The sequence below is a fragment of the Moschus berezovskii genome, chromosome 17 (assembly GCF_049115385.1).
Source record: "Moschus berezovskii isolate FMDL1 chromosome 17, NW_MosBer_1.0, whole genome shotgun sequence".
Classification (NCBI taxonomy): domain Eukaryota; kingdom Metazoa; phylum Chordata; class Mammalia; order Artiodactyla; family Moschidae; genus Moschus; species Moschus berezovskii.
Window position 1 is genome coordinate 53,397,512 of NC_142476.1, and position 15,094 is coordinate 53,412,605.

Below are 15,094 nucleotides of genomic sequence, written 5' to 3' on the forward strand. Positions count from 1 at the left end.
GTAATGGTCTAGTATGGAGCTTCACTTAGTTGATGGCTAGGTCAGCTCCTTTCATCGTACTCCCTTCCTCAAGCTCGTCAGGTTTTCCAAACAGTAAGTGGACTGAACTTGGCACCTCCCCAACCTGAGCTAGCTCTTCTCCGAGCCTTTACAGTTACTGCTTCTTCACTTGTTCTTCCCATGAAGGCCTTAAAACTTTGAAAAATGAAAAGTGGTTTCTTTTTATAAATAAGGTGAGGACCTCCTGTGTCTAGTACAACTCTTTCTGGTGTTAGTGACCTGCTCTGTCCTCAGGGTGGTAACTCTGACAGGTCCCAGTAGAACCCCTTCATTAACCTGCTGGGGAAGCACCATGTATGTTTATCACATTTGCTACTGGGCCTTGGGGCTTCCTTGGTGGCTCAATGGTATGAACCAGTGCCTGCCAGTGCAGGAGATGCATGTTAGATTCCTGGTCCAGTCAGATCCCCTGGATAAGGAAATGGCAACCCACTCCAGTATTCTTGCCTGGGAAATCCCATGGACAGAGGAGCCTGGAGGACTACAGTCCGTGGGGTCACAGAGTCGAATACGACTGAGCGACCCAAGAACAACAACAACATCTGAGTCCTGACAGTGTGGGTCTTAGGACAGGGCACTTTTGGCAGTGGTAGACATGGCCATAGTAAGTCCTGAGTAGCCAGAAGATGCCAGGCTAAGGAGTCCAGTGTAAGAGTTATAGAGACCCTGGATCCAGACCGTGTTGAAATGGCTTTCTGTGGGGAGAGGAACCTAAGCTATTTTCCCGTCTTTGCCTAGGCCTGTCCTTCTAAAAGGGATTTAGTTTCTGCCATTCCCAACCATCTCTGTCAGCATCATTTGCATCTTATAATGTTTGACACTGGCAGCTAAGCTGTGTCATTTCTGAACAGGTGCAAAGATAACAGTAGTCAGAAGGCCTCAGGAAGCACCTAAATATTTATGATCTTGTTTGGGAGTCTTCAGTTCAGTTCAGTTCAGTTGCTCAGTCGTGTCCGACTCTTTGCGACCCCATGAATCACAGCATGCCAGGCCTCCATCTGTCTATTTAATCTCTCTTTTTAAAAAATGATTCTTGGGAACTATGGATTGTTTACATTTCAAATAGAATTTAAATATAATTTAAATATCTAAATTTAAATATAATTTAAATATCTAAAAGACACTCCTCCAAAGATGAGCAGGTCAACTCATAGAGGCCCCTGGGTAGAAACAAGGCCTCCTGTGCTGAATGTTGTCTGATCCAAACTTAAGTGAGGAAAAAGTCCAGAGAAGTAAAATGACTTGCTCTAGGTTATACAGCTGATTAATGGCAAAGCTGGGAGATAGACTGGCTTCCTGATTTCTAGATTTCCTATGATACCACACTGGGCAACCAACCAACTAATCAACCAGTTATTAAGTAATGGAGCCTTGGCTATATGGCTGTGATTTTCTACTATGCCCCTCCCTTTTCCTCTCCTCCCCCGCCCCCAGCCAGCAGACAAGGTAATCAGGGAGCAAATTACCTGAGCAGCCTTCTTACACAACTCGACTGCAATATCTGAGGCTGAGTTTCCTATTCCAATCACCAAAATGCGTTTCTTTTCAAATCCCTCTGGGTGCTTGTATTGGCGGCTATGGAAATACTGGCCTTTGAACTTCTGGATACCTTTGGGGTGAAGAAAAGAGAAATCCATGAACTATGTCAAGTTAATTTCAATAAAACTGTACTGTCAGCTTTTCCTTTCTGGGATCAATCATTTGTTTTGTTATTTCCCCTCTTAGGGAAGTTACAATATTAAGGTCAACTGGCAAACTCAAAGTATGAAGCATGTAAGAAATGTTAGGTTAAGCATATGGTGAAGTGAAGTGAAAGTCGCTCAGTCATGTCCGGCTCTTTGCGACCTCTGGACTATACAGTCCATGGAATTCTCCAGGTCAGAATACTGGAGTAGGTAGCCATTTCCTTCTCCAAGGGATCTTCCCAACCCAGGGATTGAACCCAGGTCTCTCGTGTTGCAGGTGGATTCTTTACCATCTGAACCACCAGGGAAGCTCAAGTCTATAGTTCAGCACCAAAAAAGTTCATTTCAGAGGTTGCAGCCTAGGTATTTACTAGAGGACAGATGGATCTGATAAATAGAGAAGAGTCAGGTATTGATTTTCAGCCATCCATTATCCTGTTTTGGACTATACAATGATACTTCAATATCACATAGCATATATTCTTTTAAATGTTTCTCGTAATTGTGTAATAATTAGAATAACATTCATCTTTCTTATTTTGAAAAAGCAAATAAAAGCTAAAATAGACTAAAAACAAGGCACATTTAAGGTAAAGGATAGTTTCCACATTGTAGTAAGTCAGCAACTTACTGGATGAGCCTTTTTTTTAAATTTTTTTATCGAAGGATTACAGAATTTTGTTTTCTGTCAAACCTCAACATGAATCAGCCACAAGTATACATATATCCTCTTCCTTTTGAACCTCCTTCCCATCTCCCTCCCCATCTCACCCCTCTAGGTTGACACAGAGCCCCTGTTTGAGTTTCCTGAGCCATACAGCAAATTCCCATTGGCTACCTATTTTACGTATGGTAATGTAAGTTTCCACGTTACTGTTTCCTTACATCTCACCCTCTCCTCCCCTCTCCCCATGTCCATAAGTCTATTCTCTATGTCTGTTTCTCCATTCCTGCCCTGTAAATGAATTCTTCAAAGGCATTTTTCTAGATTCCATATATGTGCGTTAGAATACGATATTTCTTTTTCTCTTTCCGACTCACTTCACTCTGTATATAATAGGTTCTAGGTTCATCCACCTCATCAGAACTGATTCAAATGCATTCCTTTTTATGGCTGAGTAACATTCCATTGTGTATATGTACCACAATTTCTTTGTCCATTCATCTGTTGATGGGCATCTAGGTTGCTTCCATGTTCTAGCTGTTGTAAATAGTGCTGCAATGAACAATAGGATACATTTGTATTTTTCAACCCTGGTTTCCTCAGGGTGTTTGCCTAGGAGTGGGATTGCTGGGTATAGGGTGATTTAATTCCTAGTTTTTTAAGGAATCTCCGTACTGTCTTCCATACTGGCTGTATCAATTTATATTCCCTCCAACAAACAGTGCAAGACCATTTCATTTTCTTCACACCCTCTCCAGCATTTGTTGTAGACTTTTTGATGATAGCCATTTAACTTATATGCAGAGTACATCATGAGGAATGCTGGGCTGGAAGAAGCACAAGCTAGAATCAAGATTGCCGGGAGAAATATCAATAACCTCAGATATGTAGATGACACCACCCTTATGGCAGAAAGTGAAGAGGAACTAAAAAGCCTCTTGATGAAAGTGAAAGAGGAGAGTGAAAGAGTTGGCTTAAAGCTCAACATTCAGAAAACTAAGATCATGGCATCTGGTCCCATCACTTCATGGGAAATAGATGGGGAAACAGTGGAAACAGTGTCAGACTTTACTTTTTTGGGCTCCAAAATCACTGCAGATGGTGATTGAAGCCATGACATTAAAAGACGCTTACTCCTTGGGTGAACTCTGGGAGTTGGTGATGGACAGGGAGGCCTGGCGTGCTGTGATTCATGGGGTCGCGGAGAGTCGGACAAGACTGAGCGACTGAACTGAACTGAACTCCTTGGAAGGAAAGTTATGACCAACCTAGATAGCATATTAAAAAGCAGAGACATTACTTTGCCAACCAAGGTCCGTCTAGTCAAGGCTATGGTTTTTCCAGTGGTCATGTATGGAAGTAAGAGTTGGACTGTGAAGAAAGCTGAGCACCGAAGAATTGATGCTTTTGAACTGTGGTGTTGGAGATTCTTGCGAATCCCTTGGACTGCAAAGAGATCCAACCAGTCCATTCTAAAGGAGATCAGTCCTGTGTGTTCATTGGAAGGACAGATGTTAAAGCTGAAACTCCAATACTTTGGCCACCTCATGCAAAGAGTTGACTTATTGGAAAAGACTCTGATGCTGGGAGGGGTTAGGGGGCAGGAGGAGAAGGGGACGACAGAGAATGAGATAGCTGGATGGCATCGCTGACTTGATCGACATGAGTCTGAGTAAACTCCGGGAGTTGGTGATGGACAGGGAGGCCTGGTGTGCTGGGATTCATCGGGTTACAAAGAGTTGGACATGACTGAGCGACTGAACTGAACTGATTCTGAACAGTGTGAGGTGATATCTCATTGTGGTTTTGATTTGCATTTCTCTAATAATGAGTGATGTTGAGCATACTTTCATGTGTTTGTTAGCCATCTGTATAACTTCTTTGGAGAGCCTTTAAAAAAATTTTATTTGTTTTTAACTGGAGGATAATTCAGAGAAGGCAATGACAACCCACTCCAGTACTCTTGCCTGGAAAATCCCAGGGATGGGCGAGCCTGGTGGGCTGCCGTCTATGGGGTTGTACAGAGTTGGACACTACTGAAGCAACTTAGCAGCAGCAGCAGCAGGATAATTGCTTTGCAATATTGTGTTGATTTCTTCCATACATCAATATGAATCAGCCATAGATATACATTTGTTCTCTCTCTCTTGAACCTCCCTCCTATCTCCCACCCAATTTCACCCCTCTAGGTTGTCACAGAGCCCCAGTGTGAGTTCCCTGAGTCATACAGTAAATTCCCACTGGCTATCTATTTTACATATGGTAGCATATATGCTTCCATGTTCCTCTCTCCATTCGTTCCACCCTCTCCTTCCCCCACCCTAACCCATATCAACAAGTCTGTTCTCTATGTCTATGTCTCCACTGCTGCCCTGAAAATAGAGTTCATCAGTACCATCTTTCTAGATTCCATGCATATGTATTAATACACTATATGTTTTTCTCTTTCTGACTTCACTCTGTATAATAGGCTCTAAGTTCATCCACCTCATTAGAACCGACTCAAATGTGTTCATGTTTATGGCTGAGTAATATTCCATCGTATGAATGTGCCACAGCTTCTTTATCCATTCATCTGTCGATGGACATCTAGATTGCTTCCATGGACAGGCCTTTTTGAAGATAAACATCTGTGTCTTTTCCCAGGAAAACATGACCTTATGAAAGTATTTGTGTTTGATGATGGGTTGCTTGAAAGAGCCTTTAGATCATGTGCTCAGTTGCTTCAGTCACATATGACTCTTTGCAGCTCCATGGACTGTAGTCTGCCAGTCTCCTCTGTCCATGGAATTTTCCAGGTAAGAATACTGGAGTGTTTGCTATTTCCTTCTCCTTGAGATCATATGAGTTCTCAGTGTTGGTCCCTTGGCCAGCAGTATTAGCATCACCGGAGAACTTGTTAGAGATGCAGATTTTCAGCCTAGATTTACAAAGCTGGAAATGCCAGGGGTGGAGCCTAGAAAGTTGTGGTTTCAAAAGTCCTCCAGGTGATTCTGTTGGAAAGTTCCATTGCTTCAGATCAGGAAGCCTCAGTCCAAGTTGCATATTGAAATCACTTGAATAAGTAATTGACCTAGGCCTGTTGCTGTTGCTGCTGCTGTGTCGCTTCAGTTGTGTCCGACTCTGTGTGACCCCGTAGACGGCAGCCCACCAGGCTCCCCCGTCCCAGGGATTCTCCAGGCAAGAACACTGGAGTGGGTTGCCATTTCCTTCTCCAATGCATGAAAGTGAAAAGTGAAAGTGAAGTCACTCAGTCTCCTAGCGACCCCATGGACTGTGGCCTACCAGGCTCCTCTGTCCATGGGATTTTCCAGGCAAGAGTACTGGAGTGGGTTGCCATTGCCTTCTCCGGACCTAGGCCTGCTGCTGCTGCTAAGTCACTTCAGTCGTGTCCGACTCTGTGCGACCCCATAGATGGCAGCCCACCATGCTCTGCCATCCCTGGGATTCTCCAGGCAAGAACACTGGAGTGGGTTGCCATTTCCTTCTCCAATGCATGAAAGGGAAAAGTGAAAGTGAAGTCGCTCAGTCGTGTCCGACTCTTAGCGACCCCACGGACTGCAGCCTACCAGGCTCCTCCATTCATGGGATTTTCCAGGCAAGAGTACTGGAGTGGGGTGCCATTGCCTTCTCCGGACCTAGGCCTACCCTAGACCAATTAAAACTTTGAAGGTCATTTGAACTTTAAAAGCTCCTCAGGTGGTTTGAATACTGTGGGGCTTGGACTGAACCACCCTATTAAATGTTTTCCTAAATGCCTTGGAGAAGACTCTTGAGAGTCCCTTGGACTGCAAGGAGATCCAACCAGTCCATTCTAAAGGAGATCAGTCCTGGGTGTTCATTGGAAGGACTGATGCTAAAGCTGAAACTCCAATACTTTGGCCACCTCATGGGACGAGTTGACTCACTGGAAAAGACTCTGATGCTGGGAGGGATTGGGGGCGGGAGGAGAAGGGGACGACAGAGAATGAGATGGCTGGATGGCATCACCAACTCAATGGACATGAGTTTGAGTGAACTCCAGGAGTTGGTGATGGACAGGGAGGCCTGGCATGCTGTGATTCATGGGGTCTCAGAGTCGGACACAACTGACTGACTGAACTGAACTGAACTGAAAGGCCTTGGGAAGGAAGTGTGCTCTCTTAGGGAGGGACCATCTTACCCTGCACTCCCGGCATCCATCACTATTGTATAGGAGCACTGATGTCCAGAAACTACCCCCAGGAACCCTGGCTGTGGGCATGGCTCTGTGGAAGTCTCCAAAATGAAACAAAGTCACAAGTGTTTGGTAGGAGAGAAAAAGGTCAGGGTAAACTTTTGTTATTGTTCAGTGTCTCAGTCCTGTCCGACTCTTTGCAACCCCATGGACTGCAGCATGCCAGGCTTCCCTGTTGTAAGGTAAGGTACATGACTGAAAGGATCTCTCCAACAGAAAACCAACCTGGGTGAAAATTCTCTGAAATTCTGAGTAACATTTAGTCACTTTGGGGGAGGCTGAACTTTGGCTGAACTCTGATAATGAAGACCCGGAGGGCTCAAAAGAAACAAAGATGGTATTTGGAGTCTTTCATCTTTCTGGCTCTATCCTGATTTTAACATTATGCTGAGTTGCAGTAGCTAATCAGTTTTGCTGTCAATCCAGCCTGAACTTTAAGTACCTGGACACCTACTCCCAAAAGCTGGGGCTCTGCACAGGCCTCACCTGGAAATGACTCCAGTGGGAGATTAGGAACGATGTGATGGCCAGTGCAGACCAAGACTCCGTCAAAGACAGCGCTTTGCTCCTTGCCGTTGTTCTCGGTAACAACCACCCACTGGCCAGAGGATGCAAAATCCGGGTGTTTTTTCACACTGAGGACGGTTGTCTGGAATCAAACACAGAGAAGGCATCATTGAGAATTACTCTGGCATAAAAGGGGCCTTGTCCTGTGCCTGGGAGTGGGTAAGGGTAGAGTGCAATGTCTGGCTCCATTGAGATTCCATCTGAAGCCATTTCAAGCCACTTAAGGCAAAGACTGCTAAGTGCGCCCTGCTGCTTCTTCCTTGGCACATGCTACCACGGATGTACTGCTTTGTGTGAGAGGCCTGACTCAGCAGTGGGAACCAGCGTTAAGGACTGAATAAGAAGAGAGACCTAGAAAATCAAGGCAAAACTCTGAGCAAGATACAAAATATGTCTTCATCATTCAAGTGATCACACAATTAGCATTTATCACAAAACTTTTGTGTTGACCTCTGTGCAGGCTCTGTGTTAGAGAAGATATTCCATGCATAGCACCTGGCACAATGACAGCACTCCATGAATGGTGAGTTGTTCCTATTTATTTTATTAAAGGCATCATGTGCTTTTTTTTTTTTTAAATTATGTTTGGTTGTGCTGGGTCTTCATTGCTACTTGCGGGCTTTCTCTCATTGCAGAGAGTGGGGGTTACTCTTTTTTGCAGTGCAGGGGCTTCATGCTGAGGTGGCTTCTCTTGTTGCTGAGGATGGTCTCTAGGGCATGAGAGCTTCAGTAGTTGCGGCACACAGGCTCAGTAATTGTGGTGGATAGGCTTAGTTACTCCGTGGCATATGGAATCATCTCAGACCAGGGATCAAACCTGTGTCCCTGCATTGGCAGTGGGATTCTTATCCACCGTGCCACCAAGGAAGTCTGCATCATATCCTTTGTTTTGCATATTGTTTTTTACTAGTGAGTGCGAATATTTTTTTGGTAATATTTATTGTTACGTTTGCGCAACATTTCTTGCTTTGTGACTTGTCTGTTCATATCCACTCATTTTTTTTTTTTTAAGATGTAGTGTGTGGACTTCTCTTGCAGACCACAGGCTCTAGGAGCGTGGACTCAGTAGTTGTGGCTTGTCATATTTATTATTTTTAAAATGTCTTGCTAGCAATACATTTCATACTCTCATTTGGATTAAATAATTTACTGGTTTATTGATTTTTTGTAAATGTTGTTTGCTGTGTGGAGGTTTATGAATTTTTAAAAGTGTACATAAATGTTGTGTTTGCTGTATTTAAGAAGCAATGTCAAAGGAAATGAAGAGTTTCTCCCAGATGAATGGCATGCATCCCTCTTGCTGGCAAGTGTTTGAGCCCCATATACATGCTTTCCAAAGAAGACATAAAGATGGCTAACAAACACATGAAAAAATGCTCAACATCCCTCATAATCAGAGAAATGCAAATCAAAACCACAATGAGGTACCCTTTCACACCAGTCAGAATGGCTGCTATCCAAAAGTCTACATGCAATAAATGCTGGAGAGGGTGTGGAGAGAAGGGAACCCTCTTACACTGTTGGTGGGAATGCAAACTAGTACAGTTTATATGGAGAAGAGTGTGGAGATTCCTTAAAAAACTGGAAATAGAACTGCCATATGATCCAGCAATTGCACTCCTGGGCATACACACCAAGGAAACCAGAATTGAAAGAGACACATGTACTCCAATGTTCATGGCAGCACTGTTTATAATAGCCAGGACATGGAAGCAACCTAGATGTCCATCTGCAGACTAATGGATAAGAAAGCTTTGGTACATAGACACAATGGAGTATTACTCAGCCATTAAAAAGAATGCATTTGAACCAGTTCTAATGAGGTGGATGAAACTAGAGCCTATTATACAGAGTGAAGTAAGCCAGAAAGAAAAACACCAATACAATATACTAATGCATATATATGGAATTTAGAAAGATGCAAATGATAACCCTGTATACGAGACAGCAAAAGAGACACAGATATATAAAACAGTCTTTGGGACTCTGTGGGAGAGGGTGAGGGTGGGATGGTTTGGGAGAATGGCATTGAAACATGAATATTATCATATGTGAAACGAATCGCCAGTTCAGGGTCAATGCATGTTACAGGATGCTCAGGGCTGGTGTGAGGGGATGACCCAGAGGGAGGATAAGGGGAGGAGGGAGGTGGGAGGGGGGTTCAGGAGGGGGAACTCATGTGCACCCGGGGCGGATTCATGTCAATGTATGGCAATACCAACCAATAAAATATTGTAAAATAATTAGCCTCCAAAAAAAAAAAAAGCTAAAAAAACACAAAATTTCAGATATTTTTCAAAATGCTGTGTTGGTAATTTTGAAGCTTTTACAGTTTTAAAAAATGTATGTGGAATGTTGTGAAAAGGCTACAAAATGTCTGGGTATTTTCAGTTGAAAGATTTCTAATTTGAAGTTAAGCATAGTATATTCACTAAAGTACTCCAGATTCTTGGCTATTCAAAATGTGGTTCGAGGACCAATCTTCACTGTCACTGGGGATGTTATTAGAAATGTAACTGACCTGAGCCAGTTCACTCCTCCTTAGGCAACCTGATGGTTTCCCATTCCTGGGAGGTCACTTAGTCTGGACATATCCTTTTATAGTTTGAATTGAGTTCTTGCATCTTATGGCTTATACCAATTCAGAGACCAATAAATGGGAGTGAGTTTTCTTAACCCTTCTCCAGCCTCCAGAAAATAACATCAGTAAAAAGATAAACAAGAGAAGAAGCAACTGGGAGAACTCTATATTAGATAGACCGAAACATTTTCATGGCATTTGCATATGTTTATGTCCTCCAAATCAATTATTACAAATTAATGTAATACAAATCTATAGTGAAACAAAAATTACTGAGAAAATGAAATGTGTTAAAAAATAAGTTCTACCAATATTTATTTAGAGCTATAATTTATTTCTAGACACAGTTACTAGTTTTCAGAGTGAAGGTTATTGATACAAATTTAGGATGTTTAATGAGGATTTTTTTTTCTTGTTGATTATTTGTTTTTGAGGAAATAAGGGAAAGGTAGTTATAACTGCATTTCAGAATTATCTAGCTATTCTTATTTGCTAAAGAATGCATCAAAAATTAACAAAAATGGTTTCTATAGGGTTCTGAGATAAATGGGGAGCTGTGGGTTTACCTAATCCATTTTCTAAGATAATCCATTTCTATGGAGAAGGTAAGAAAATAAAACAACATAATTTTGTTTTCATATACCCTTTCAAAGCAAATGAGGCTAGTAGTCTTCAGTGGTTATAGATACTAATTTAAATACAGTTTCACTGTCAATATCATTCAAGCCTTAATTTTGACAAATGTTTTTCTTCTGTTTATGCATATAGCATATAATATCACAGGTAATGACATTACTTTTTGAGTTTTCTGTCATGCTGTTTCCCTCCCCCCTACCCAAAATACAATACCTGGAACTGAATATACTTTAGTAGATCAAACTTCTTGGCAAAGATTCTGAAATATTCCAGGACTTTAGCATTGTGCAGGAAGTTTGGAAAGTCTTCAGGCATTGGAAAGTCACTGAAACAGGACATTTCTTTGCTGGTGTTGGAGATGACAGATTGATAGATACTTGCTCGGCCATCTTCAACGTTTTCCTAATGAAATAAAGGAGTGGTAATAAGGTATTAAAGAAATGCGTTGATTTCCTACTCACCTTCCACATCTAACCCATGCGTGATGTGAAGCTCTTTCATTGTTGCTGTTGTTTAGTCATGTTCAACTCTTTTGTGACCCCATGGACTGTAACCAGCGAGGCTCCTCTGTCTATGGGATTTCCCAGGCGAGAACACTGGAATGGTTGCCATTTTCTTCTTCAGGGGACCTTCACAACCCAGGGATTGAACCTACCTCTCCTACTTGGCAGGTGGATTCTTTACCACGGAGCCAACTGGGAAGCCCCTTTCATTGCTGCAGTATGACTGAAATGTCTGGTGGATGAGGAGCTGTGTATTTGCCATTCTTACGTTGCTAAAGAATGCATCAATAATTAGCTTCCCAGATCTCTACCTGTTTAGTGTCAATCACTGTGATAACTGATGCTGAAGCTGAAACTCCAATACTTTGGCCACCTTATGTGAAGAACTGACTCACTGGAAAAGACCCTGATGCTGGGAAAGGCAGGAGGAGAAGGGGATGATGGAGGATGAGATGATTGGATGGCATCACCGACTTGATGGACATGACTTTGAGTAAACTTCGGGAGTTGGCAATGGACAGGGAGGCCTGGTGTGCTGCAGTCCATGGGGTCGCAAAGAGTCAGACACGACTGAGGGACTGAACTGAACTGAACTGATTGTGACAATCAGCCCCCTTCCAAACTTTTCCCTGGGGAGGCTATACCTGTCTTCCACATCTTTAGGAACCAATAAACTCTGTGTTACTGGTCAGAGACTATAATGGAGAATTTCAGTTAAAATGAGTACTTTGGGGAGCAGGAAGTTTTCACATCTTAATTTGAATCCCCCCGCCTTTATCTTAGGCTTTATGTGAATCAACCTTCCTCAAGTGATAATAGTAAGTAGTACTTTTTTTTTCTGGCTGCACGGGGTTTTGTTGTAGTGTTTGGGCTTTCTCTAGTTGTGTTGGGGGCTTAGTTGCCCTGTAGCATGTGGGATCTTAGTTCCCCCACTGGGATCGACCTACATCCCCTGCATTGGAAGGTGGATTCTTAACCCCTAGACCACCAGGGAAGTCCCAAGTAAGTAGTATTAATGCTAATCAAGTATATTTTTTTCCTTTTGAACTTTTTATTTTGTATTGGGGTATAGCTGATTAACCATGTTGTGGTAGTTTCAGGTGAACAGTGCAGGGGCTCAGTCATACATACAAAAGTACCCATTCTCCCTTAAAGCCCCCTCCCATCCAGTCTGCCACATACCATTGAGTTCCATGTGCTACACTATCAATCCTTGTTGGTTATTCATTTTAAGTGTGTACATGACCATCCCAAACTCCCTAACTATCCTTTCCCCACTGGCCCCTGGCAACCATAAGTTTGTTCTCTAAGTTTGTGAGTCTCTTTTATAAGTAAGTTCATTTGTATCATTTTTTTTTAGATTCCCCAATCAAACCTTAAGTTTGATTCTGAGTGTTGCTGAATATGCTTTGATAATTCAGGAGATAGCACACACTGTGGCTGAGTTTATAATTTCCTCTACAAGAAGTGCTCTGCGTAATGACTTAACATTAAATCATGCAAGAGCTAAGTATGGCAATTCAGTGTTTGTGAAGTCAGCATATTATCAAACAGGCTTTATAAGAAAATGTAAATAATGCCACCCAAGAACTCCTTAACAGATGCTTCTGCACAGGCAGAGACTAAGTAAAATCCAGCATATAGCAGTTGCTATTATGACTCAGCACCAGCATGGGGTGTAAAAAAAAAAAAGAAAGATTATAGGAACTCATGAATTAATTGTAATAAATTACCTCATCTTATATAAATGGCATTATAATCTCTACAGAATAGTATATAAAGGACAGTAAATATCCAACTCTAATTCCACCATTGTAATAAATCAGTTGTATATGTTGCTTTCTTACCATTACTTATAGAAAATTATTACTTTCCTGCCAGATCTTTAGATCAAGCCTCTTTAGATTTTTGGAACACGGAAAGAGGCAGCCTGAACTAGCAGAAGGAACCTGGGCTTTGAGTTAGACACAGGTTTGAGTTCATCTCTTTCAGGCTGTGTGAGCCTGGACCAGTCAATGCCTCTGAGCTTTGGTCCTGTCATTTGTAAACTAGGGATGTGCTAGATGCTCAATAGTATTGTTATTGTCTGTTGTTACAGAGGAAGCTATAAGCTTCAGCAAAGTTGTCAGTGACACCTCACTGTTCACCACAGAGGTATCCAGACAGCTGCTCTGACATCACAGGAACTGATACAAACATACTCACTATCATCTATCACATCTGAATTTTCTGACATTTCCTTTACAAGAGGCTATACTTGATTTCAGAGTTAAAGATTAAACTGTGGGATCTTTCCTCTTTCATCAGCAAAGCACTTTATATGTGTTGGTCTTCACTGTGTCCAAATTTCAGAGATTATCAGTACTAAGATGACTTTCCAAGGCTAAAGCAATGTTTGCTCTCAGATCATGCTGTTTAAGACCAATAAAAAGTCCGAATTTGTAACGATCCTCCTCCCTCATACACTGGACTCTCTTCCCCATTCATTCTTTCACTCATGCCTACCATAGGCCAGGATGCCTTTTTTCCCATGAGCAGATGGTTTATCTTTCCTAGTCCGTAATCGAGGTGCAGTTGATAGCTGTGTTACAGTATTAAGTGGCTTGGTAAAAACTAGTCATGTTAGGGTATGTCAGCTTTCCAGGTGATTTAATTTGGTGTGGTCTTATTAACTGTATGTATGTACAGAGGGCAAAGGGAGTTTGTATTCAAATACGAAGTGCTTTCTGTCTCATATACAAGGATATAATCTGAATTTTGGATGAATAAGTCATGGTATTTTTCTTTTCAAACACTAGCTTCAAATTGAATAATACAGTCATCCCTTAGTATTCGTAGGGGATTAGTTCCAGGACCCTCTGTGGATACCCACATCCAAAGATACTCGAGTCCATTATATAAAATGGTGTAGTATATGCACAGAGTATACACAAGTTATGGAAGTCAGATTCCTCCTCTTCTCCTATAAAATGGAGTTCATCAGTTGTTTGTTAGACAGGTGTCATGAGGCTTTGATGAGATTAGATAAAATGATTAGCACAATGCCTGACTCTAAATAAGTGCTCCATCCACGTTTGCCTCTCTTGCAATTACTACCGGCCATTAGAGTTAGTCTTACTGAACCAGTCATAGTTTTGAGACAGAATAAAATGGACTGTTACAGTAGAGCTAACATGTTAGTTTTTACAAGTGCTTTAAATTGGCTTTAACATGTGGTTGGCTCCTCTCTCAGGTCATTTTAAGGGAATTTTGAGTGATGAGAACTGGTTCTGGTGTCTGAGCCCCTATAGTAGTTTCAGAGCCAGGGCAAGGCTCTCCTTTGAGGGTTTTACTTGTGTAATTTGACACAACTGATGATGACCTCAAAATTCTTTTACTGAACATCAACTAATAATCTTTATACTTAGGTTGATTGGTAGACAACTATTAAAAAATGGTTTCTGTCCATGTGTGCTTCTTCCTATATTGCCTGAAGTAGATTTCTATACGTTTAGATAAATCTGGGTAAAATTGAGTTTTTCTGGCATTATAAAAGGAAGATGATTCTTATTAATAAGTAAGTAAATAAATAAATGTATATCAACTATATCTCCTGTATAGGCCCTGAGCTTGGAGTTAGGGGTAAAGTGTAACCAGGACACACAGTTTTCTGTCTTCATGGAGCTTACTATCACATTGAATTAAAATCAGTTTGGGCTTTGGGGATGGAAAGTAGAGAAAGAATAAGATGTGAGGCTTTGCTCTCAACCAAGGCAAGGACAGGCGACATGACTTTCAAAACAGATAAATTTAACTCATATATTTACTTAAAATACAAGCACTGCCTAAAAATGAGCTAAGCACAAATACAGATTAATAGCCTGAATTTCCTAACAAATAGAATTAGTGACAATTTACTTGTTTAAGATAATGATCATATGGTAAGCATTTTTCTTAATATAAATTTTTTTGCAAGTCAGAAGATTATGTAGCAAAACCAAGTTAGTTCAGACAAAAATTTAAAATTTATGATCTTTTATTATAGGCTGGACTGAAGTTTATCTTTGACTCCTTAAAGATAAAAAGGATATAAAAATTAAATTAAGTTTAAGAAAGATTATAAAGCTAAAATTTAATCTACTAGAAGGAACAAGCTTACAAACCAAAAATAGATTCACTTATTACAAATGTAAATACAAAATC

General features: G+C 41.4%; 1 protein-coding gene across 1 annotated transcript in view; it reads right to left on the reverse strand.

The window, feature by feature from the left end:
* The window catches only part of FMO2 (flavin containing dimethylaniline monoxygenase 2), a 49,961-nt gene that overhangs the window by 22,924 nt on the left and 11,943 nt on the right, over positions 1-15,094 (reverse strand). Inside the window, exons 3-5 of the mRNA XM_055419653.2 lie at positions 10,623-10,811; positions 7,112-7,274; positions 1,527-1,669 (exon numbers count right to left, since the gene is read on the reverse strand). Coding sequence (XP_055275628.2) covers positions 1,527-1,669; positions 7,112-7,274; positions 10,623-10,811 — 495 coding nt within the window. The remainder of the gene's footprint in view (positions 1-1,526; positions 1,670-7,111; positions 7,275-10,622; positions 10,812-15,094) is intronic.